Source organism: Poecilia reticulata, linkage group LG3 (genome assembly GCF_000633615.1).
Source record: "Poecilia reticulata strain Guanapo linkage group LG3, Guppy_female_1.0+MT, whole genome shotgun sequence".
NCBI classification, from domain to species: Eukaryota; Metazoa; Chordata; class Actinopteri; order Cyprinodontiformes; family Poeciliidae; genus Poecilia; species Poecilia reticulata.
In genome coordinates this window covers 8,822,749-8,849,542 of record NC_024333.1, presented here as the reverse complement: position 1 = coordinate 8,849,542, position 26,794 = coordinate 8,822,749, and the positions used below count along the sequence as shown (strand labels likewise).

At 39.1% G+C, this 26,794-nt stretch overlaps 1 protein-coding gene across 1 annotated transcript in view; it reads left to right on the top strand.

Annotated features, from left to right (window-relative positions):
- Window positions 1-26,794, top strand: part of LOC103462108 (E3 SUMO-protein ligase PIAS1-like) — a 63,488-nt gene that overhangs the window by 27,076 nt on the left and 9,618 nt on the right. The window contains exons 2-6 of the mRNA XM_008404639.2: window positions 6,776-7,271; window positions 23,485-23,569; window positions 23,661-23,799; window positions 23,887-24,021; window positions 25,338-25,443. Coding sequence (XP_008402861.1) covers window positions 6,776-7,271; window positions 23,485-23,569; window positions 23,661-23,799; window positions 23,887-24,021; window positions 25,338-25,443 — 961 coding nt within the window. The remainder of the gene's footprint in view (window positions 1-6,775; window positions 7,272-23,484; window positions 23,570-23,660; window positions 23,800-23,886; window positions 24,022-25,337; window positions 25,444-26,794) is intronic.

Sequence of the window (26,794 nt, the reverse complement as noted above, 5' to 3'; positions counted from 1 at the left end):
TTCCGTCTGTCTACAGGGGGAAAAAAAGTGATGAGAAAGATTTTTAACATTTGGTGGAAAACATATTGTGCACAAAGAAAGATTTCTGAAATAAATCATTCATTAAACAGAGCTCGAAGCTTCGTGCCGCTGACCGGGAATGCTGAAGAGAATGATTGACAGCGGAAAGAAAGGAAAAGGAGGAAGGGGGGGGGAGGCAGTGAACTGTTCATCTGTCTCTCATCCAACACTTCCCTTGCCACTTCTTTTTCCCTCCTCCCTGTTTGTTCTCCCTCTATTTTTTGAAGCCAGAGGAATGTAACACATCCGCAATGTGGTGGAAGTGTTTGTGTGTCGGTGTGCGCTGGTGTGTGCGCCAGGTTTATTTGAGGCAGTGTTTGTGCTTTTGTGTATTTGTCTTCCTTTTGTGTGTGTTTGCTTTGTGGCAGCAGTGGGTGGGGGTAGGGGGAGGTGAGGCGGGCTTGGCGTGTGTGTGAAACGATCGGCAGCCAGTGTCACCATTTCTCCACGTTGCTCCCCACACGCACACGCACACACACACACACACACACACACACACACACACACACACACACACACACACATGCATATTTCATGAAACTTGATCATTCATGTCGGCAGCAGAAGCATTGATAAACTGCGTGTTCATGTTCAGATCATTCCAGATCATGTTGAGTTATCCGAATGCTAGTCCGGCGTGGACGAAGCGCATATCTACACACCGAGAGTCTATAGGCGGCTGCACCTGTGATTGAGCCTCCTGCTGTCTTATGTTTGAATGATGTGTTTTTATGACTGCAGTGTGGCTCAGACCAGAGGCATTAGAATTGCATTCACATATGGGCGTCTGCCTCCCGCTCGCCTGTGTGTATTGACAGAAAACAGGTCTGGTTTACTCTGGGTGGACCTGTTACACTGTGCAGCCTCAACTTTCTGTTTTGCACAAGAATCGGCTTTTTGTTACATTTTTAGGCTGATAGTTCGGTTGCAAGTGGTGCGCGGTGTTAGAACAGGTCTCGGGTTTACTAACTGTGTGAGAAATTGCATGGTCCGCATTATGTGGCGGCGGCGCTTAAGATGCGATGCTGGGTGTGCGGACTGCAGCTCTGTCGCTTCAGACAAGTGTGAATCTTGTTTGGATTCCAGACCTCTGGTGTTAAACGACCCCATGACCTGTGTCATTCTGCAGCCAACGTCTCAGGAAGCAGAGGTTATTGCTGATGAAGTCTCACTTCATCAGGTGAGACTTGTGCATGTTCAAGAGGTAGGATATGATTCATAAAAAAATAAAATAAAATAAGTGCCAGGTGGGAAACGTGTAAAACATAAAGGATTTTTTTGGAGGTATTGATTAAAGGGAAGTAAGTTTGTCTCAAATGTCAAGTTTAACTTGAGTGAATCAACATTTTGTTGTGGCATTACTGAATATAAGGAGTAGATGGAGACCACCTGTTGCCCCAAAAGGCGCTGCCCTTTACGAAGCTGCATTGGAAATAAGAAATTGTTCCAATCTGTCCTCCCAGGTAAATAAAGATTAAGTAGAAAAAGATGAGATCCTAATTTCAAGACTCTTTACCAAACAAATTGGTCCAATTCACTTCAATCTTTAACTCCAGTTCAGTTTAAATTCACTTCCTCCAGTCAAGTACCTTCCAGTCATGTTCATATTTCATCCAGATTCAGGTCCAAGTCCTAAGGAGAGGAAAACACAGCAGGACTTCTTCAGGAGTATTTTCTGTAGGAAAGAAAAACAAAATGCTGAAAGAAAATAACAGAAATGCAGGGAACCCAGACAGTCTGGAAAACTGTGGAATCTGATTTCAGTATTTAATAGATTCACATAAATATGGAAAAAATGTTTGTGTTTCTAATTTATATTCCTGATTCTTTTGTCTAAGGTACAGAGAAAATGTTCCTTCCCCTGTCCTTTATTTATCTTCCCTGTACTTCCTTCCTCGTGTCCATCATTCATTATTCCTTCCTTATTCTTTCCACTCTTCCCTCTCTTGTGTTAGAAATGTCTGCCATATGTTCAAAGTGTATGTTTGTATTTTATATATTATAAGAATACATAAAAACTCTGAGAAGTCTGAAAAATTGACTATGGACAAATGTGGAATCTTTAGAAATCTTGGGATTTCCAATGTCTCCATCTTGGAAAGAGACATCACTGAACCACTGATGAAGAAGAAGAAGGAGCACTGAGGTGCTGAGCAAGGAGTGGTTTATATGAGCAAGAAAAACACAGAGGGTGCTCAATTCAGATTCATTAATTTTGATTAAACTCAGATATTAATGCTTTTTAAATCAGAACTGCACAACACATCGAACGGCAACATCGCATAAATTGCAATATTGATGTGTGCCATGTTAAATTGTTAATACCATGCATTCGTGCTCATAAAATCTCCAGAAACCTTAACAGCCCTGACTGCCAACACTTTACATTTAACGTAAGGAGAAAAGCGATGAGGGAAACGATTAGAGGGGAAGATGAGCGTTCATCCCATTCAATATCATTATTGTAATATTTAGCAGTAGCAAGTTTTCCTCACGAGAAAGTCGGAAAACTTCCTATTTAGTAGCTGTCTGCAAAAGAATCCTTATTTATAATGTTCTGTTGAAGTGTTAACTAATTAAAAGATCTTCACATAAAATTCATGCTGGCCTGCTTGCAGCTTTGTGAATAATCTGGTCGCCATTTTTCTGCTCTGGGTAGTTTAAGCCACTTATAATCAGCAGTACGAAGTCTAGACACAGCTGGGTTCCTGGATAACTATTATCCAAATGCGGTATGTCACTTTTGGCTCCAGTTTTGACTTTTTGTCCATCATTGTCGCTGCAGAGCAGGTTGAGATGATCAAGGCGGGTTATTAGCTTCTTGCAAGGCTGCATTTAAAATCAACTACTATGGTTAGGAGGCTCATTATTTGCATAGAGTAGTACTTAAAGTTCCCATATAATCAAAGTTGATGTTCAGTCATTTTTAATAAGATGCCTACGGCAGAAATAGTCAGCTACACACAGAGGAAACAACAGAAATCTGTAGGAATTGTAAACCCGTTTTATTTAAAAAAGCAAATGTTTGTTTATTGCTGCACTCAGACTGATCATTCTTCCTTCAGTGAAACATTTTGTAATTTAATTTCAAATGAGCCAGTGGGGGTAGTTCTGACCAAACTTTTTCTTCTTTTTTAAGCAAACTGGATGAGGCTGAAACACTTTTGAACAGCAGTAATTAATCTAAATCTATATGAAATAGTTGTACGGGGAAGACTTCCTATAAATGCAGAACAGAAATTGTTTTTGCGACATTTGCAGAGAGTGAAAGTTCAGTGTGCAAAAGTGGAGCATGATTTACAGTAAACTGTGAATCGTTTGGGGTTTCTGTTCCGTTCAGATTTACTGGTATTATTCCTGCGCTTTGGTTTTAATCACACAGCTCGGTTCTGTGGTTGAACCAGCGTGAGAGGTTCGCTTTACACCTGAGGCACTCGAGATAAAAATAAGTTGACATTTCCAAGGATAATAGTCACAGCAAAGTGCAAAAAGCTCCAGTCTTCAGTGTTGTCTCAGAAGTTGAGAGAACCAGGACAAAACAAAATAAACCCAACTTTACCGTTGTAATATTTCATCTATAGATAACTTCCGTAAACTATGGCTATTCATTTAAGAACAGACAGGTGGTAGAGTCAGTGTCTTCCCTCAGTCAGAAAGTTTTTGTTTTTTTCTTTTGCAACATGTTTCTGTATAAAAAGCAGCTGCTGTGGTTAGGTCACAGAAAATAGCCCACATATGTCGTGTGTGTATATATATAAATATATATGTCATTTCAAATGTCAACTGAATAAGTTACATGGCTCATGTGGACATTATTGCATGAAACTGAGGCAGTGTTTAATACTTTTTAATCAGGCTACATTCAAACTGTTTTGCAAGAAAATGTACATCAGGTGAGATTTCGCCGCTGTTTTCGTCTGTCCGGTTTGTTAATGGAAACAAAACGTATATAAAAAGTTCACGTTGCATTTTCTTCAAAAGCAGAAATGCAACAACTATTAAAAGTACTGATGAATACCTTGCAATGCTTTAAATACCTTAGAATAGCTTTAATAATGTTGTTTGTAGTGTTTTTGTTTGCATTTTTTTATTCACGTTAACATTTAGAGAATGAATGTTCTTAAAAAGTTTCACTTAAAATAGGGCACTATGTCCTAAAATTAAAATATCGGCCGGTGACACTTAAACGTGAGTTTGAAATCAGTTTTATCTTTTAAAATGTTAGTAGTTAAACTGTAAAAACTATATGAAATGTATGTTTATTGAACAGAGTTTAAGGTACCATCTTTAAATTATATAATTTGGCCTGGTGAATTGATACTTCTGCAAACTCTTGTTAAAGCCTGAAGCCGGGTATTTTTGTTATTTATCTCCTTTTTCTGTGCTATTGCTGAACCTGCTCTATCCTACTGTCCCGTGGGAGTTTGGCTCTCAGCCTCATATCAAGTTAGGGAAAAAAAAAAAAAAAAGCCTTTGTGGGTTCATTCCAATCCAAAAAATAGTCTTGCTTAAAAAGACCTGTTCATTGTTTATTCTTGTTTTACTTGTTTGTGCAAAACTTGGATTGCTTTTGTGAACAGGTTGGAAATTTCTAACTTGATATCTTTATTTTTATGTGGTGTGGTTGCGTGAAATGCTGTTCTGTTAGGAACTCGCAGCGTGGCTGAGCCTGTTACTTTACGTATTTATTTGCATTCGTGAAGCTCTTAACAGAGCCGCAGAATTGAGTATATTGTATGCATGAGTTGGTGTGAAACTTGTATTGCAATAACCACAATTAATAATTAATCTAAGCAATCAATTATCCTTCTTGAAAGATTTTTTTTTTCAGAGTTTTCAAGTATACTTGACTTTGTAATGTGAACAACGTTTTGCTGTTCTGCGTGTTGTCGAGTTACACTAGGAGCATAACAAGCTGATAGTAGCTGGTTAATTAGTCAAGCTTTGTGCTTTAGTAACCAACCTGCAGGCGGCTGCTAACACACGCTGCTCACAGCTTTTCAACTACACTTTTTTATAAAACTGTAATTAGAGTGATGGGTGGTGGGTAAATTTTGCTTTCTGGGGAAGAATGCATTAGCCTTCTATCAGCCAGCTATCAGTCAGTGTGCAGCAACAGGTCAGGAGCAGGTAGTGCCATGAAACTCTGGCATTTCTGATTTTCAACTGTATAAAAAAGGGAAAGTAAAAAAAAAAAATTGCCTACAGTCTTTAGGTTTGGATTTAGGATTTTATTTATTTATTTTTGCTTCCCTTTGCACAGTTTGTTTCTTTAGTGCTTTTTATTTCACTTTAAGGTCACGTTGGCTGAGAGGGGCCAGACTGAGTGAGAGTCCAAACCAGTTCCCCCACTTCACTATTGTAAACAAGAACAAAAACTCCGTGCTCGTGTTTTACTGGGAATCAATTGAATGCGGTTAGCTTTTGCTGCTGGCATTTCACTCACACTGGGCTTTTCTCAACCTTTCCCCCCCTAGAACAGAAAAAGAATAGAAATGTCCTTAATTGTCCCACTGAGGGGAGATGCAGGTGTGCTGAGGGTTAATGCTGTCCGATGTGTTTTAAAATTCTGTGGCTCAGCAGGGGGCGATGGACTGCAACACCAGATTAACGATGAATAACAACCTACTGTCTTTCAAAGTGAACATGGGTTTTGTTCTGCCTCCATGTTTGGTTTCATATGTAACTTAGGAGTACTGTCATTCAGAGAAGGATTTTAGCTTCTTGATTCATTCTAAGATGTTTGTTTTAGTTTGATTGTTTTTTTTTGGCAGCAAACAGGTGAGAAATAAATTCAAGACTTAAAAAAAAAAAATGCTTCAGAAAACAAGAATTTTGAATCAAGATGCTTAGACTGAGAAACGGACTCAAACAAAGAGAAACATTCACGCTTCACAAACCGCTAGGCTGTAAATGAGGAACTCATATTGAACTTTGAATTGTATATGTAATTTTCTTTATCCCTCTGAGTGTTACTGATTTAATTCTGAGTTTTAGTTCTCCACACAGATAGACCGTCTCCACATTAAAAGTGAAGAAGTATTAATTAATTGATTAGCTGGTTATCAATTTATGTGAAACTGTCCACACGTTATTTTTTGTTGGGCTTTTTGTTGCTCCATCTGATCATTCTCTTTTGTTAACTCTACTCTCTTTGCTTGTTTTCTGGAAGTCTGCTTAAAATATTAAAACTTTACGTTTGCGCAACAGTGTTGCCTTGACAACACGCTGCAGCTAAAGAATAAAGTCAGGAAGTGGCAACGCTAAAAATTTGAAGTCTGGCTCCAAATGTGAGTTAGTTCTTATGGACCCTCGGGGTAAAAAGCCAAACTTTACAGCCAGCTGAAATAAGGCTGGTACAGGCTGGTAAAAAATATATATAGGGCATTAAACTTTGGAGCAAGATGTTCTGTGAAACGTCTTGTAGATAAATGATGAACTTAAAGTTAAAGTCAAATGTTGGGATTTTATCACACTTACACAGTGGTTTGGACCATCGATGATCTTGTATCTTGTACTGCTGCGGCTTAATTACTGCTATAAGTGCAAATAACTTTTTTTTGTTCTATGTATTCCACTTAACAATCAGTCAATTACTAAGTCATTTATTCCAATATTTGATTAATCACAATTAACCGTTTCAGCCGTAGTGGTATATTGGCCTTGAGGTGACACGTCAGGAGTTTATTCTCATCATTTTTTCTCCCTCTCTTAGCAAATGGTGATGAGCCTGCGGGTGTCAGAGCTGCAGGTGCTGCTGGGCTACGCTGGGCGCAACAAACATGGACGCAAGCACGAGCTGCTGACCAAGGCACTCCACCTGCTGAAATCCGGCTGCAGTCCTGCCGTGCACATGAAGATCAAAGAGCTCTACCGAAGACGCTTCCCTGCCAAAATGGTCTCCCACCCCGAGCTGGCGCTGACCGGGCCGCACCACCCAGCGTCGGTCGGAGTCGTCGGGGGAGGCGGGGCGGCGCTGCCCGCCGGCCTGACGCAGCTGGCGTACGAGGGCCACGCCGGCCACGGCGGCGCTCCGTCGCCCGCTGCCTTACTGCCGCTCTCGCTGCTCGGACCCGGGAAGCACGAGCTGACTGCGCTGACGCACCACTTGCCCACTTCGGCCTCGCTGCACCCGGTCCACCCGGATGTTAAGCTCCAGAGGCTGCCTTTCTACGACCTGCTCGACGAACTCATCAAGCCGACAAGTCTAGGTAGGTATAGAGTTATTGTGGTCAGCAAAGTAAAGACACGAAATCTATTTACTTGGCGTACAGTGCCTTGCATAAGTACTCATACTGCTGCAGATATGTGTGATGCACCAACCCTAAGTACTGGCTTTAAATAAAAAATAAATGCACTTTTAAAATCTGTGGCAGGCATTTACATTCAGCCTCTTTTAATGTGATACCCTTAAATAAAATCCAGTGCAGACTTTAAGAATACACCAGACTATGCAAGCTGCTAAAGATTATTTAGCAGCTTGATTTTTCTGACGATTAACCGATTAATCGGATTTATAAAAAATGACACATTCTGCAGGTTTTTAATTGAAGACCTTTTTTTATACAATATTAGAAATACATTAGAAGATGCATATAAACAATTAAATTCAATTTTTAGATAAGAAATTAAACATTTTTTGCCTAAAGTACAATAACACAGGATTCACTTTGTGAACTCTTGGTCATTTGTAGCAAAGGATGCATCTGCAGCTGAAAAATACTTCTAGCCCTTTATGCTTGACTCAACCTCAACACAGTGTCAGACTGGCCTGTTTATTTATTGGATTAAACAATTAGTGATTGACACAATAGAAAGTTTTATTTAGAGAATTTGAATCAGGTGGAGTTAAACTTAAGAAGCTTTGGGTGGAACAATAAAAGTTTTTGTAATCTTAGATCGCTAAAGGTTCCTATATTTTTGTGCAGTTTTAGCTTTTTTCTGATGTTCTTTCAGCAAACGGCCTTTTTGGAGTCCAATTAATCAATCACTAAATTAGTCGAAGATTATTTCAATAATCAATTCATTGCGATGAATCGATTAATCATTTCAGCTGTTGTAGGAGTCAGATGTATAAAACGTCTGACTTTGATCTCACAGAAATTCATTAATCATCCAGCAATGGAAGGGATTCAGTTCAACTTCAACTCTGGAAGAATAAGAAATGCGGCCACAGTTTTCAGTTTCCTTATTTCACTTGATCTACTCCGACTCGTGGATCCGCTTCCACGTCTGCAAAGCGTTGAGGAAACGCCTGCATCGACTCGTCAACACCACTGCAATATAACGATCGGCAGCTTCTATTAAAATTTTTATACAGATATTCAAACATTTTTCTTCTCAGAAAACAGCTACAAACTTTTTTTTTGTTCCTCCTCCTCACTGTCTAAAATACTTTTTTCAAAATTCATTGATATTTGTGGTTGTAACTTGACAAAACGTGAAAAAAAAAAATTCAAGGTGTACGGAAACCAAGTCCTGCTGCTCAGCCTCTATGTTGCTGCATATCTTTACAGTTTGAGTCCTTTTTTTTTTCTTCCCCTACTTCTGTTTGTTTTCTTTCCATATCTTTTTCATCAAAATATCTTGTGAGCGTGAAACTGACCCAAAAATATTATCAGAGAGGTTGTGGATATTTATATGAGCGTATTGTTCCTATAATAATCACAGCGGCAGGCAGCGCAAACACCGACATTTGTAGTTCGCCTGTTTATATAAAAAGGTTCCCTGCCAGCATCTGTGTCGCACTTCCTGGTAAAAATGGGCTGACGGGGCGAAGGAAACTTCTCTCAAGGGTTCAGAATAAACACAAAACACTCTGGGTCCCCTAGAACTGGAAGTGAAAATAGAACCGGGGCTTTTTTAATCCATGAAGCTGAAAGAACCTAAAACGTCTCTTGTAATTATCGGTCGTGACTGCGGCTGTTAATGTTTATCAGTTAACGAGCGCAGCAGAAGCCGTTTTACCCTCGTAAATGATCGCATAAATATTTTGTCTCAGGCGTTGTGCAGTCGTGGGCTAGGTTTCAGGATGTGCTAAACCATGATTCTTTTGATTTATTCATTTATTTTGCCATGTGAAAAAAGTTTTCCCGCCGCCCCCCTAACAGACATGCCTTTTCTCTTTAAAGTGTATGGTAGTTTATCTGAAACAAGTCAAAAGGTTTTTCATGCCTCATAAGTTGGAGCACCACAAGCGAGGCGGTAAACGGGGTTTTTCAAAAGGTTTGGTTGCCAGCTGAAAATAAAACAATTGTTGCAGTTCTGGTCCTCAACCAATCGAGTTTTAACGACTATCAGGTGTGAAAATTTGGTTTGACTTGTACAGTCACAGCTGAAATGTGGTTAGATTTTTTTTGTTGCTGTGGAAAAGTTAAAAAATTTCGCTTTACATCACAACCCAGTATACTCTTTGCGTATTATTGCAAAGTTATTGACAAATTTTTGCATATTTACAGTCCCGTTATGAATGTGACTGTGCAGACACGAAGATAGAAAAGGATAGAATATTTTAGTTGCCGTTTGAAGACTCTACAAAAACATGAAGCTGTTCTCCGTGGAGCTGAAGTCTGATGCATAAATAAAAGGGATGTACAGAACCGGTACCTCACACACGTACAATGGAGAAAATAAGTATCTGATATACCGCTGATTAAGTTTTTCCTTTCACAAAGAAGGTCTATAATTTTGCTGTGGGTACGTCTCAACTGTGAGAAACGGTGTCTGAGATAAAAATCCAGAAAATCTCACTGTATGACTTTTAAATAATTGTTGCGTGAAAGAAGTATTTGATACAATAGAACAACATGTGGTACAGAAACCAGAGGTCAGACGTTTCTTCCTGCAGTCCTCGACCAGGTCTGCAGCAGGGATTTTGCTCTGCTCCTCCATACAAATCTTCTCCCGATCTTTCATGTTTCAGGGCTGTTGCTAGGCAACATGGAGTCGCACCTCCCTCCAAAGATTTGATATTGGTTTCATGTCTGGAGACCGGCTGGGCCACTCCAGGACCTTGAAATTCTTCGAAGGGAGCCACTCCTTATTTGCTCTCTGTGTGTTTAGGCCAGTAGCTGCGTTTTCCGTTGACCGTATAAAAGTGCAAATTAACATTTCAGAAATAAATTTGCTTAATTGAAACGCACCAATTTTGAAAAAAAAAAAAAAAAAAAAAAAAAAAAACAAACAAACTTGTTTTTGGTTGAAAAGTTTTGTCAATAGAAAGGTAGTTTTTTTTTGGCTGTATGAAAATTGGTTTATTTTGCAAAAGTGCAATGGAAACACTTTTTTTGTATCACACGAGTCACATGATCATGTTGCCACTGGAAGAAGATGACAGGAAGTAGGTGGAGCACCACGGCATGTTTTTTAATGATTTAAATTGTCAACAAACTTATTCGCATATGATTTAAATTTTGTTGTTTTTTACAGAATTACAGAAATTGCAATTTAAAAAAAAATGTTGCAGAATATTGACAGTTTTGCACACATTTGCAATGCAAAGGGACTGGGTCAGACACTGACCCTTTCTGAGTTTAGGGAAGGAGATTGTTGCCCAAAATCTCACGATACACGACCCCCATCCATCCTCTCATCTGTATGTTTTTTAGCAGCTGATCAAGAAGTGCCGCGCTTTGGGAATCACTGAGAATCTTCTGCTGTCTGACTGCACAAGGACTCATAGTTTCAGTGATTTTTCATGCTTCTTCTTTACGATTTAATTCATTACTTAAGAGACATTTCATCTGGGTTTTTATCTTGGTTAGATTTGTCTTTGCATTACATCCGGCAGCCAGCCTGTACTTAGCATAATAACAATCTTTGGGCTCTGGGATATATTGCAAATATATGAAAATGTCTAGATTTTCCTACATTAGCATTTTAATGGAGTAAGAGGCTGGCTTGTGATTAATTTGCCTGCAGATGCATGTACAAACACTGCGCCTGCAGCTTTGTCATCACACCATCCTTCTCCTTTACTTTCCCTCACTCCTTCTCCCCGTTTCCTGCATGTGTTCCCTCCTTTTCTGCCTCCTCTCTCTCTCTTTTTCTCTTTCTCTCTCTCTCCTCTCCATGGCCATCCCTGGTCGAAATTTGCATGTAGAGTGATGAAATCACACAGGCGTACACCTGTGCCTGCAGAACCCACCCTCCCCTTATTTGAATTTGAATCGAGCATTGTCACTTACAATATTTTTGAAACAGACTTTCCGATAAATAATGCATGTGTTGCACTTACTGGTCTCAGAGAAGCACAAAAAGATGATTGACAAAGGAAAAAAAAAAAAAACTCACCAGAGAATTTTGTACGTCATTTGATGAAACTACATATTTGTGTTTGCCGGAAGGAGAAGCTTTGAGGTGACAAACCCTTTCGACCCTCATAGCTGAGACCTTCTAAACCAGGTTTAATTCCCATTTATAAAGCAGATATTTTTGCTTTGAGACAGCTACATATCTTCTCTTCTTTGCTGGTTTCTTGCTCTCCTCCTATTTTTTTGTCCCCTGTTTTTTTTTTTTTTTTTTTTTTTTTTTTTGCTTTTATTCTTTTTCCCCATCCCCCTTATCCTTATTTGCTGCCTCTCTTACTCTGGATTTTCTTTTCTGATGAAACAATAAATGTCATAGTAGGTTGTACAAAAGTTTATGTCACAACTGGAACGCAAGGTAAATTACGAAGATACAGTGCCTAAAAAAATCGTTCACCGTTTTGGGTGTTTTAGCTATTTTGTTGCCAACGTTCAATCAGCAGATTCATATCAAAGTGAATACTGATTTGTATAAGAATAATAACTAAAACAAAATATGTAACATAATAGCGTGTATAGATGCTGTCTTGTGTTGGTCTGTGAGTGATTTTCATAAAAGTAAGCAATTAGTGCTTCTTTTCTACAACAATACTTTTCTTTTCCATTAGTTTACCCAGAGAAATTAATTGACTAGTTAATAAATTTGTTTTTCTCTCACTTTTCTTTTATTTTGTTTGTATTTCCTCTAAATCATGTAAATAAATAAAATTACCTTTATCTTTTCTAGCAAAAGTTGGGTAACAAATGAAAGAGCTGGACTGATTTTTGTCCAGCTCAAACTCTGATTCTTTTTTTTTTTTTTTTCCTTTCGGTTCCCGACAGCAGCTGCTTCATAAATCTGCCCCTTTAACTGGGTGATGATTACATTACTCTTTGCCTAAATTTTAACAACACTTCACTGGTCAGAGGCAGTAATTTATTTTTGCCCCTATAGATGACTTGTGCTGTTTTCTAAGATATTTCCCAAGTCCCTAAATTGGATTTAATAAGAACTGAGGCTTTGTTTTGTAGGTTCTAGCTAAGTGGATTTGACTGGAATGCTTCTGGCTCTCTTTTTTTTTTTTTTAAATACAAAACTGGATTTGTGTCATATGAGCTTCTCTCCCACAACCAATTGAGGTAATGAAAATGTGCAATAAAACAACCTCCCGAAAAAAGAAAGAAAAAAAAAAAATCAAATGTGATGCCAGACATGAGTTTTCCATGCTAAAACGCCCTCTGCTACAAACAAACAATCCAACTCATGAGACTAAACTACGACCGCTGAGCTTAACGCATGTAGAGGAGTGTTTGAATGCTTAATGCTGTGTATATACATCTAGTTTATAGTTAGAGAAACGCAGCACTCTGTCGGAGCGTGTTCTCAGGTTTCCTGCCTCACACTGATTTGTCTCAATACCTGGGTTTCTTCTGTGCATATAAATGTAGTTATTATCACTCTCACACCATCTTGCTCTCCTCTGCCTCCCCCCTCTCTGTGTCATTATCCCTCCCTGTGGTGCAGTCCTGTGCTCTCTGCTGAGTCTTATCACTCTGGGGAATAAAGGTTAGGCAGCCCACAGCTCAGCCCTGCCAGCATCCTCCGCTCGATGGTCTTAGCTCCTCCATCCTCTCCTTGATTACCATGACGACCTCACGGGTTGCACTCTGTCTCATCCCCATTGTTGGCTGTCCTTCTTAAAGAAAAATGCCTTATTGCGGCCATCATTAAGCACACGCACGATGATTAAATCAGCATATCTTACGGAAAAGGACAGAGGTTTTGAATAAATTGCGCGTTTCCCCTTCTTCAAAGTCGACTCTTTTTATTGATTGTTTTTGTGAAATCTAGACCTTCAACCCTCTTTTTTGATTATTATTATTATTTACTAGGATTTTCTTTTTTTTAATTTAGACTTTAGTCAGCTAAGCAGTCTGCATTATGTCTTATGATGCATGTTATGTGGAACAATCCCCTCAGTGTGTCTGTCAGGTTGAGATCTCTGCAGGATTCAAAAGAAAAACTATTCTTTCACTGACAGTAGAAAACACTCTGTAGTTATGACAGTTTTTTTTATGGTAAAATGCTGAGTAAATGTGATTTTTCTTTATTTATTTTTTTAGTTTACAATGATTTGTTTTTGACGGGGTAGTGATAGCGCCACTGCGCTTGAAATCCTGTGGTGTGTTCACAATACATAAAAATAAATAATATAGAAGTTCAGCCTCAGCTGGAAACAATTACGACCAAGGGCAGCAAAAACCTGAACATCTGCATATATTCACAGATTAAACGCTTCACAAAGGATGATCAGAAATGCTGAACGTGGATGAAATAACTTCTGGATCCTGCAGTTCTCTGCGGGATATTTATGAATTAAACGGAGAAAAAGACAAAATGTTTTTACTGAACGAGGCGTTTTCAGTGACGCTGCATCTCGACTCTCTCGGCAGTGGAAAACCAGAGCTGCGTTTTTATAGAAGCTGTTAAAAAGCAGCATTTTCTCCAGACCTGAGTTAGAACTGGACCCACTTTGGTGGTGGGAAAAAACAAACTCCACAGGATGCAGGGCCTGTGTACTTCTGATGTCGATATTAAAGAAATACGTTAAGTGGCTAATCGTAGCTTCTGATGGAGCCCTGCATGGTTATTCTGTTCCCGCTGGATTTCTGACCTTCCTGACCTCTCGCTTTCACTCCTGCAACTTCTGTGACCAATCCTGTCTGCACCCACCACTTAACTAGAGGCTGCACTTTACGGCTCTATGAATGTATATCCATTGAATGTTTTATTGCAGGTAAACTAGAACAGAATAAATAAAACACATTAAATAAAAATTTTAAAAAAAGATCTCTTTTTATTGTTAAATTGGCATGTAAATGACATAACTGCACTGTAAAAAAATATACATCATATGTAAAAAAAAAAAATGTAATAATGTTACAAAAATAAATGAAACTCCCAAGAAACAATTGAAGAAATAGGTTACTGAGTAGTAATAAAAATAAGTAAAAATGCTGCTGTTGCGTCTTTCTTTTAATAAATACACACAGACACCAATTGCTCTCATTTATACAGGCTTTTAATTATTTATTTTATCATTTATTTTATTCTTGTGAAGCACTTTGTGACGTTTTTTTAAGTAATATAAGTAAAAATCACTTGCTCTCTCTGGTGACACATTGGTCTCTCAAAATAAAACTTGCATGCTTTTATTATGAAGGTAAGGATTATCTGTGCAATTTCCTCACGTTGGTTTGGGTCTGGGTAATCAGATTTTTGGGCAGTGAGATATTCTCTTATTTCTTCCTCAACAAAGTTTGGGCCTAAAGTAAAGGAGTCATTTTCTTCTCTCTCTGCAGTTCATTCTTTTTTTTCCATGACAAAGCCTGTGTTCATGTCATATTTTAATTAATACATACTTTTATGTCTGTTAAGACATAGACTTATTTTATTGTTTAAGTTGCTATTTTTGTGTTTGATTTGAAAAAAAAAAATTGTAAAAGAGATTTTTAATTTCAGTGGGATTTTCCTGGTTAATACTAATAAAATATTAATATAATATTATTTGATTCATTAAAATATTTTATTCCCACCCTCAGCTGTATTCTCCATCCTACCAACATTTTTGGGACCGGCCGTCATTTTTTGCTGCCTTTTCCTGCCACTCTTAAAACCATTCACTCCCACCAGATTAAAATAAAATTAAAATGTAACAGTGTAATGTTAATTAATGCAAACAAATTAAATTAGTTCTTCTGTAACTTATTGTTTCTAAGAAGAAATCAAGAGTTTATCAGGGAAATTCTGACCCGCCTACATGAACGAATGATTCTGAGTCGGGTGATTATAGTTTATTTCCAATCTTCCACTATAGCTAATAGAGTGAAATATAATCAATCCCTGTACAGTCAGGAGTTAGACTGTGTCAATAAATTATTTGATAAGCCAAAAGTGCACCGGTGGGCTGAGCATCTAGTTAGATAAATAAGTTTAGGGCAAAACCATAAGCAGCAGGGTTTGTAATTAACATTAAAAACTTTTTTTTAAACAAAAAGGAGGGAAAAAATGCTTCATTAAATTATAAAAATAGATCAACATTTGTTCAGCAACAGAAAATGTATAGTTTACAACTCGGTTGCAACATTTTCCACCAGTTAAGATAATAAACATTAGATTTGGTTTTAATCGCTGTTGTCGACAGATGTTCTCCGTTTCTTTCCAAAACAAAAATCACAAGCAGTTTGGAGTCCTCAGCAAATCAGTGCCATCAAGCTTTAAAGCCGTGCAAATGGGCAGTATAAAGTTTGCTCTGTGGCCTGTAGCTGGGTAGGCTTTGTCTAATGTCTAGTTCCCTTTTTCTATTATTTATTTCATGCCCGAGTCCATTTTGATAAAAGGAGAAAATCCACGGCTTCATTCCTCGAGTTCCTTAAATATTTAAAATATTCTGCTTTATTACACAAACTAAAAAAAATACAAAAGAATGGAAATGAGTAAAACTAAGCCACATTTTCTATTAGTATGACAGGCTGCCTTTAGAGAGAGGTTATTACTGCTAATGGAATAAGATTTAATTTATTTTATTAAGACGCTTTGTTGTTTTTCTGCGGCTCTTTTCTCCTGCTGATTGGCTGATGCCAAGCTTTCGAAACTTGGCATCAGAAGCAGTTTCACCCTTCAGTCATATCAGCTATTTTATTGTGAAATAACTTGTCAGAATGTAATTATCAGCTCGCTTCCATCAAAGCAGCACAGTGCAGCTGTATCGGTTTTGAATTATTGAATCATAAACTCAAATATGAGGTCTGGCCTTCCACATGAGATTTCACTCTTAAAGTTCACAGAGTAGATCTAATCAAATGCAGCACATTGATCATTTTCCTGGTTCGTCGTAACAATAGCAGGACGTGACCGTGGGGCATCTCGTTTTGTGCTTCCGCTGCTAACAAAAGAATGAAATCCAGGGTTTCTAGGTGGTATTAAAAAGTTTAGAGTTGTAATTTTTAAAGGTTATTATGGCAACAGGGACCTTTATTTAGAGAATTCATAAGGTTCAGGCTTGAATCCTTATTCCATTACCTTGTATATGAAAGTCAGAATCTCTGAAAAGTGTAGTGGAATTTTAGTGAGCCATTTTACAGCAATATATGCATTACTGTACAAAACAATTTCAAAAGACAAAGCTAAACTGTTTTATTTGACTCCTTGGCTATGGATGATTTAGATGCTTCTTTTATGAATATTGGTGAAAAAGCTATAGAAGATCAAAAAACGTGCTTTAAGTAATTTAGTATTTAGTGTAAGATAACGCAGTCCAGCTTTTACACATATAATACATTACCACACCCTTTTTTATTTATTTTTCTATTTCACAGCTTTGTTTATTGGAGTGGGAATATAAAAATGTAATTAAGCTACAATGACGCAGTTGCATAAATGTGTGCACACCCTTAAACTCATACTTTGCTGAATCAGCTTTTTGTTTTAATTTGTGCATTATGCTAATAGTCTGTCAGCATACCAGATCTTAATGTGGTCATATTTTCTTCCCACTCTGCCTTGCAAAATATCTCTTACATCTCTTGTCCACACAAAGATTTCAGGAGTTTGTTGTAATCTCATGCAGAATGAAGAACGTTGGCAGTAATTGCCATAAAGTTCTTCAGTGTTGCTGTCAGCCTCTCACCGATTTGCTTCTAGTCCTTTCATCAGTTTCAGAGAAACGTTCGGTGTTTGTAGTCTGTCCGTTTTCCCATATTTTCTCCAATTATTGATAACAGTTTTTTGGGGGGGGGGTTTCCCCCTGTGCTGCAGTCAATCGATGAGAATGTGTGTTCAGCTGGGGTTGGTCTGTCAGATTAAAAGCATCTTCTGAAAATCACTTGTTAGCAAATATTAGACATAAACTTTTCATTAAATCCATATTTCTGTTTTGTTTAGTTTTTTATTCGTCTGATATGATCTTCTACGGAGCCCCCAAGGGAGATTTTTTTTTTTTTTTTTTTTTGCGTTATCTCGCAATAGATGGTGAAACTGAATTAAAAGGACCAGTAAACTATTTGAGTCACATTAATCATCTAGTTCAAAGCTGCTTCAGCTAACAGATTTGTTTGTGTTTCAGTTGAGTCACATTAAAGGTGGAGAAAAGTTTTTAGATCAAAGAAACTTGTGTGTACAGCTTTGTTATATAATTTGTTTAGGCCGTCATGGTGGGTATTTCTGTCTCCTATACACAGCCCTTTGACCACTCCGCTGTGTGCGAAAGCACAAGCCGATATTTACCGGTCTCGTACTCTGACCTCTGTGTGACCCTCCTCCAGCTAAAATTTTCATTTCGTTGTCAACAACTCCGCCTTCTCGCAAATGAACATCAACAAAAAGAGCCTTGGCTGCACTCAACTATAAACAGCTTGCTGTGAATGGCCTCCATCTCTCCGAGCCTATTAAACCTGCATTATTCTGTCTGAGTTGGTTCATCATCAGCTCTGCGAGTTGTTTGATCAGACACATTCAACCCTTTTTAAAATCGTAAACATTTGCAGCTCCGCTCCTTTCGTTCGTCTCCTGCAAAAAATATTTTCCTCCTCTAGAGACTCATTTAAGAGGGGTTTTTTTTTTGTTCGTTTTTTTTGCAGTGAATGAAGGATAAAATTATGTCCATGTGGATTTTTATTTATTTTTTTATATAAAGCCATGGCCTAAAGGCGATTTGAAATGCCTTATGCGTTTGGTAATGGAGATTGCAGAGCAAGCTGACTGCCCAGACACCTTAAATGCCAGCCTTAGTGGCCCTAAATGAGCCTTGTCAGTTTTTCTTACTTTACAACATCCATATGCAGATAATGAAGGTAATTACTGCTGTCAGAGGGGCAGCAAAGTAACGTTTGCGGAACAATTTTTAGTTGTCATTGTGTTGAAGTGTGGGCGAAACATCCAGTTCTGACCTTTTGTTGCGGATCCTGTCCAACGTCAGAATTTCGCTTTTGACTGACACAAGAAAGAATTTCTGGCTTTGTTCTGCTGCTGAATGTTGTTTTATCTTGTGTTGGTGCACAATGCCTGGCAGGCTTTTTGTGTGTTTGTGCCTGTGGTGCAGAGGGGAAAAAAAAAAAAAAGTAGCAAAGCCACTAACAAGTTAATAAACTCCAGCTGGTCTTTGTTGTTCTGAAGACGGACTATACGGTGAAGCACATTCTCTGAAGTTTAGCTCATGCAATTTCTCTTAAAGGCAGAATGAAATCAGCAGCTCAGACTTTCTGGGCTTGTGCTTCTTGCGTTGTTAGAAAGCTCATTTGTTTCAAAATCGTGCGCCGCGGTAGCCACAAGCTAGCAAACGGCTCGCTCCCTTTCTTTTTTTTCTTCTCACAGAGGAGGATTGGATAGTTCACATGAGAAGTTGTACGGTAAACGAGAAAGTTACAAAATATGTGACCAAGCTCTAGTAAAAAAATGTTATGCAAACGACACATCCTATCGGTCGGTTTGGGCACGTTTGTAAGGGACAGACCTCCGCTGAGATCTGGTGCGCAGACTGACCATAAACGTTTAAAAGTTTGATCGCTCGGGATCCGGTCAATAAATTGTTCACTGATGTGTGGAAAATCCAGCTAGAGCGCTTCACTTTCCAACACACTTTCCAGAGGCTAGCAACTGATTGTGCAGCATAAAGCATCAGTGCCGCGGTCAGTCCGCCACGGGCCCGACGCTGTGATAAGAACGTTACTGCTGTATGGACCAGAGTCGGTTTTGTTGGCTTCTTTAAGTCTGCCATCTGAAGTCTGGTGTGAGCCAAACCAGTGGAACTCTGGACCACATGGAAATGTCATTAAAACATTTTAAGGGAGCATTCACAGTCCACTTTAATCGAAGTCTTCTCTGTTTGTCTAGAAAGGCGCTTTGGTAACGGCGCAGCATTGTTCAACTGGATTGGTATGCTCTTAAAAGTGCGGCGTGAGAACGATCCAGAGCAAATCGAACCTGAACGCAGGCAACGACAACAACAATTAAAAAAAGAAAAAAGAAAAAACACTGAGGCACAGCAAGAATGAAACAACCAGATTCTTACTGGAATAACACAGAACCACCGACTCATTTACTTATTTTTTTCCTCCTGTTTATGACAATCGTTTGTCACATTACATGTGGGTCCATACCGTTTCCAGAACAATCCGCAATGTTTGCAACTCGATTCATTTAGTCTGTTGGGTAGTTTTAATATCACCAGGTGGTGTTAATGAACGCAGTGTGAGACGGTGTGTGTGACTCCATTTGCAGCGCTGCTCATAAATAATCAGCTACGATTAGAGAGAGCATTGATACGCACCGATTTTAAAAACAACATTTTCTAAAATGGTCTGCAGGTAGATGCAAAAAGAAAAGCTGATGGTTTTCTGCTGGAAAATGTTTTTTTTGTTGTTGTTGTTGCAGAAGCTGGTAATAGCCAGCCCTGGCCTGGCAGCAGAGCAGCTTTTGCGGCGAAAAAAGAAGAAAAAAAAAAACACAGAGAATCAGGTTTCTTTATCCGTAAATGTTCCACACAATGATTTAGAGACAAATAACAGAATAAATGTCTGATGCTCTGCCCTGAGTGATTACATATGCTGATGTAATCTAAAGTTGTGTTAGTGTCAGCCCAGGAGTGTACTACTTAATATGCTGATTATTAGTGCCATTAAGCAAAAACAAGTAACTACATGTTATGCTTAGTTAACTTCATCACTAAGGGAAGAAAATTTTGAGGAAATTATTTCCATTTGGTAACAATAAAGTGAAGGTTCGGTGGATTAGGAGGTACAAAGCGATATCTCTGCCTCTGTCCTCAGTTACATTCATCCTAATCATTATTTAAAATCTGGAGCAAATAAGGAATGTAAAAAACAAAATCTAGATCCCAGAGCTGGTGCTGATTTACAGGAGCAACACCTGAACTGAACTGGGGAAAGGAAACAGGTCATTAATAATGAGCCAGGGTGGAAATTGTCTCTGGTGTCTGATGTTAATGTTTGTCTGCTGCTGAACACCTGATGCCGCGGTTCAATTTAGAGGCTGGCTTCCTGATCCGAGCTCAGCTGAATCTGCCGGTCCAGGTTTTTTAGGAATTTGATTCAAATATTTTCCGGCCATGCATAAGTACGGAAAAACAAAACAGAGGAAGGAAAGTTATTTGTGCGTCACGTGAAACAATGTTGTTGTTTTTTTTTATGGAGCCTGGGTTTCGATGAGATGCCGAGGTTATCCCTGTGGACATAAAATAAAAACTCTTTGCTTTTTGTGCAGCTTAATGTTAGGTGCAGTTTGTTGCTGCTGCTAAGCGAAACGGCGACGACAGAAAAATGCACTTACCGCATCAAAGTGTCTCTTCGGCCTGGTTATCAGTCCGAAGATGACAGATTTTAAACTCCGCTGTCCCCTCGCTACTTTCCATCATCCTGTGTGGTTATCCCTGTCATCCTCCTGTAAACAGCATTCTTCATTAATGAGCTTCACTGCAGCTGGGAGGCAGATTTTGTTGGTTTTGGACTCAAAAAGCCTCCCTTTTTTTCTGGTGTTTATGCAGAACTAAGTTAACCGGACGCTGAGACTAGTTCGTATTTACCTGAGAAAGATGATCCTGCCCTCTAACGGCAAATAAAGTGCTTATAATTTCTCCTTTTAAGGAAGTGTGCACCGTCATGGGGACCTTGAGTTTCAGAGAATAGGGGATAAATGTGACAGATCCTATTTCAGCGTAAATAACAGGGGGAGAAAGAGCAGCTTTGTGGTTCCAATTCACAGTTTTTAATGCATCTATTACAGTATTTCCTCCTCATTAAGTTGATCAAACATTTTGTTTTACATCTTAAATAAACCTTTGTCTTAAGTTTTGTCTGGAGATGGAGTCCATCTTGGATCTCCTGGCCAGGCACACTGAAACACTAGCAAAAAAAAAAATCTACTACCACAGACAAGAGGGTGAGTTTCAGAGTGATTGGAGAGTGAGAGAGAGAGAGAGAGACAGAGAGAGAGAGAGAGAGAGAGAGAGAGACAGAGAGAGAGAGACAGAGAGAGAGAGACAGAGAGAGAGAGAGAGAGAGAGAGAGAGAGAGAGAGGAGGGGAGATAGAGCACTTTCTATTTATAACCTGTGTGCCCGGAGAGGAGAGAGACTGTTGTTCGAAAGCACACTCACACTCACACTGTTTGTTCTGCAGCACACAGGCTGCAGCTCAAAGTACACAGCGACATGGATGTAAAGTTAAACGCGTTGCACACGAATGATAAGGAGTGGGAGGCGAGATGGGTCATTACTGAGAAAATTAGTCGCATTTTGAACGGCTGACGGTAGGAGGAACAGGATTGGTCTGTTAAATCCTCCACAGGAACTATAGCTCTCAGCCCCCTCAACGCCTACATGGAAATAAATTACCGGCGTGGACCTAATCCTGCTGAGAGTTTGTGTTTGTGTACGTGGCCGTGCAGTTTCACATGCTCCGGACTGGGTTTCCAGAGTTATGCAAAAGGTTCGAGTTTAATAAAATCTATTCCAAAAAAAATAGAAAAAGTTGAATAGTAGTAGCAAAAAAAAAAAAAAAAACTACAAAAAACTATGTATTTTTTGTTAAAATACACACAAAGGCACAATTAATTCTCATCCAGAACACTGTGAAATTCAGCTGCGCTCTGTTGAGACTCATTTTTGAGATTACAGGAAGAAGGTCATTGGTCCAAATCCCAGCCAGAGTCTTTCTCTCTTTCCAGCATCTTTCCGTACATCTGAGATCTCTCTGGACACTCCGGCGTCCTCATTAAAACATTCACATTATGTTTACTTGCCTCTCTGAGTTTTAAAAGTACCACATGCTGCAGCTTTAATAATGCCGTTTAAGATGCAATCATTTAAAACGAGTGCTGACGTGTTGGTGAGTAATAACTGTAATTTTTTGCACCTTTGGACAGATCAGCCCCAGCTTGCTTGCATTCTGCATGCTCCATATTCTTAATGCCCCAAGCTGTGAGGCTGCTTCTTTTTTTTTTTTTTTTTTTTGGTTTCTTTTCTGGTTAAAAATAGTTTGGCATATCTTCTAAAAATCTGTCATATGAGGGGAACCCAGAGTGTCTCCGTAGTTATTTATGAGCTGTATTTTATACCGAAGCGCCTCATTTTGGCTTCTTTTCTCTAAGTCATCCACTTATAAAGACCCAAAACTTCCCGGCCCAAGTCAGGATGCTCATGCTTTCTTTATAATGCATCGGTTTAGCCACAAGACAATCATCAGGCATCTGAAAGGAAGCGTAAGGAAGCAGGACCCAGACGACTAAGCAGCTCATGAAAAACCTCTGTGAAACAATTATTCCAAACCTTTTTACCTTTGAGGAAGTTTTATGTCCAGACAAAGCTCCTACAGTCCCCTGGTAGGAGAAGAAATGCTCAGAGAAGTAAAATACAGCCATTGTAGCTCAGTTTTGCAAATATATTTAAATACAGAGCACCTCTTTGTCTCTTGCTAACCTCCCACACTAACTTATTCTCTAACTTTGCGAACCTGCTGGCCGAGGTTAGGAGCTCCGGTTATTTCCACCACCTGTGGGTGGGCCTATAAATAGAGCAGGTTTTTATCCTCACCTCAGTGTGAGGTCTCCCTCTGACATCCAGCCGCTCGTTAGCAGGTCTTTCCACTGCAGATGAGATCAACCGCATAATGATTTTCTTCAAGAATGAAAATCTCAGCGCCCTGCTGTGAGCAGACGTCTTCGCTCCCCTATTGCTTTTTATTTTTTAGCACAGCGGCTTACTGTTGCTATTCACTCTCAGTTTTGGTTTTATGAACAGAAGGAGTCACACATTGAGGTCATCGATCAAGCAGAATTTTATCAGCAAATGTAAAATCAAGAGGTTTGGAAACGGTGAAAGAAAACACGGTTTTAAAAAATAATGTGTGGTCTGTAAGACAATACGTGGCGTGGCTTTGTTATTGAATATTATTTCAAATTTAAACTTTGCTTAAGCTTTCATACCTGATCTTGACGTACCCCGCCCATCAAATTGACGCATTTTTTTTTAGTTATATATTCCCTTTTTACTTAAAGTTAAGATGAAGTTGAGTTTTGATACTTCCACTACTAGTAACCCCTCTCTTCTGTCTTTGATTCTCCGCAGCGTCAGACAACAGCCAGCGGTTTCAGGAGACGTGTTTCGCCTTCGCGTTAACGCCACAGCAGGTCCAGCAGATCAGCAGCTCCATGTCAGTACAGCGCTGATTATTGCACCGCCGTTGAGTAATAACCCACAACATGTCAGGTTGCGCTGATGACAGTCGTCGCCTTTCCTCACAGGGACATCTCGGGGACCAAATGTGACTTCTCAGTTCAGGTTCAGCTCCGGTTCTGCCTGTCGGAGACAAGCTGTCCTCAGGAAGACCATTTCCCTCCCAACCTCTGTGTCAAAGTCAACGGGAAGCCATGCAACCTGCCGGTGAGGAGTCCTGGCCGACTCGGCGTCTGCAGACGTCAACGTTCAGCGAGATTCACCGCGAGTCTCACGTGTCTTTCTGGCTTTCAGGGTTATCTTCCTCCAACCAAAAACGGCGTCGAGCCCAAGCGGCCGAGCCGGCCGATCAACATTACCTCACTTGTCAGATTGTCCACCACGGTCCCAAACACCATCGTGGTATCGTGGACTGCAGAGATCGGAAGGGTAGGAGCTAAACCCGCCGGTTCTTTCTCAGTGCCTAGGACCGAGTTTTTCAAAGTGGAGGGGTCTGAGAAAATCCAATCTGTTTTTTCATCATTATTATAAAATATAAGGTAAAATAATTTACTAAAATTTGCCATGCTCGTCTTTCTGGTTGGCTGTCAGTCAAATTCATCAAGCTCCTTCTCAAGCTGGCATAGCATAGCCAACTACAATCAGAAGGTATGAGGCAGCATTTATGCTAAGCAAATGTAATAATTATAGAAAAGAGAATAAAATTTGATTCTTGTGTATAAACTCTTATTGATAACTTTTATTGTAACTAAAAATCCTCTGATTTCACATTTTTATCCCCTTTTTTTCTGAAAGTTTCAAATATTTTTTAATTTCTTAACATAAAAATGTCACTAAAACTGTTCACATGAACATTTGTTTTTTTTTCTTTTTGTATTAAACAACCTGAATGTTCCCCTCTGCTGTCATCGTTTGTTAGTTTTCAGAAATATTCATCCTTTCTATAAGCATGGCTGTAAAGTTTAAAATCGCATTCACACGTTTGTCACGTTTCAAATTATTTGACCAACAAGAGCTCAGTTCGTTCATTGAGGCATTTCACAGTTTGATAACTAGACAACCAGTGAGACAAAGTTTGACTGTGTTTAGAAGCTTAAAATTCAGCTGAATTTTAACTTTTAAAATTGCATGTTAGAAATTAACATGTAATTCTTAACATGTAAAAATTACACTTTAATTTTTAAAATCCTAGTTTTACTTAAACTAGGATTAAGTAAAACGAATCCTGAAAATACATCCACTTTTGCAACATGGTAACACTTTATTTGAAGGGGTGTGCATAAGACTAACATGACATAACATCTGTCATGACATAAAGAAGTATTTATGAATGTCTATGACAGTTGTCATGAAGTGTCATTCAGTAAATAATAACACTTTAATGCAAAGTTGCTCTAAAAGTTGCATTGAAAGTCCATTAAAAATGCCAAATTTGCATGATTTTGTAAGTTATGATAATTTAATGCAAAGTTGGCATTTTTAATGGATTTCAATGCAACWTTTAGAGCAACTTTGCATTAAAAGTGTCATTATTTACCAAAAGACACTTCATGACAACTGTCATAGACATTCATAAATACTTCTTTATGTCATGACAGATGTTATGTCATGTTTATGACAGTGTCATGTCAGTCTTATGCACAACCCCTCAAATAAAGTGTTACCGATAACTAATGAGTTGTAAATCAGCTCTTTTTGACTTTTACTGGCTGTGACTGATGTTGTGTCTTAATTTGTGTGTGCAGAGTTACTCCATGGCGGTTTACTTGGTGAAGCAGCAGTCCTCCACGGTGCTGCTACAAAGGCTGCGGGCGAAAGGCATCAGAAACCCAGACCACTCCAGAGCGCTCAGTAAGAACCGCCAGCCTCCCTCCTCACAGATGAGCTGATCCGATAAGCTGGAATGCTTTAGGGCTAAAACTGTTCTGATTAAAATCTGTCCTCGGCTCTGGAGGAAAAAAAAAAGAAAAAGTTGCTAATGATCTAATCTCCACGTTGAATCAAAAGTACTAAAAAGACTAAATGGGAGCTGGGAGTTTTTTTTACCGTATTAAAGGAGATTTAAGCAGTAATGTACTTACATGAGTTGCTGTTCAACTGTTTCTGCCATATCATTTTATGTATTGGACGATTTTAATTAGCTGCGAACTCGGATACATCTTACATTTCCTCTGACAGTTTACAGATCTGTTTCTGATCCAATACTTTGCTAAAGGCGATGTGAAATCGTTCCGGCACTTGTCAAAACATCAGGTTTTGGATTTTAAAAGATTTAAAGCATTTTCCTGGTTATCATGGCCGACAGCTCCCCCCTCCCTCCTCTTCTCCTCAGTCCTCCCACGCGTTACAGTCATGACGACCTGGAGGCAGAACCTTAAGTCACCCTGAAAGCAGAACCCCCGAGCAGAACCAGTAAAGTTGGGTTTTGTGTTTCAAAAAACAAAAAAAGGATGTGTATAAAAAAATAAACTGGTGATGAAAACACAAAACTTCAAAAGATTACAGTTTTTGTTTAAAATATAAAAAGACCAGGCTTAACGGTCGCCTCGCATTACACCGCTCTTTTCTTTATTGGTTACCAGCATTGATACAGGAAGAAAGAAACGGAGTCTGTGAAACACAAAAGATTTATCGGCTCTCCCTCTTTCCCCCAAAGCCGACCTCACTTCCACCACATCCTCACCTTCAGGCTACGAAAAGTTCAGCGTCTGCCGCCCATCGGATCTCATCGTGAGGCTTTAATTTGCAGTCATAAATAAGCATGCAAACCCTGTAGCTGTCCTTTCTTGTACAACCTGGCCTTCCCTCCGTCTTAGGAAATCTGGGCTCCATCATTAAGGATCCCAGCGCCAAATAGGTCAGGCACAAGAAGAGCGACTGAAGGACACAACGCCTGCTGCTGGGACTAAATAAAACACTCAAAAAAGTGTTAATTTATGGGTGGAGACACTTCTTCAATTCAATTTAGTTTTGAAAGTACTTGATTATCTTGTAGGGAAACTAAACGTTGTAACTCATTTCATGTCTTGTTGCTGAATGCCAGTCTCGCAGCACGCATCCACGGTTACGCATCATAACAACTATGGTAAGAACAAATATCCTGTCAGTTGCACAGCATAAAAAAACTCGAGGAAATAATTGTTCTAAAATATAATGACTCATATATATATATATATATATACATATATATATATTTATATAT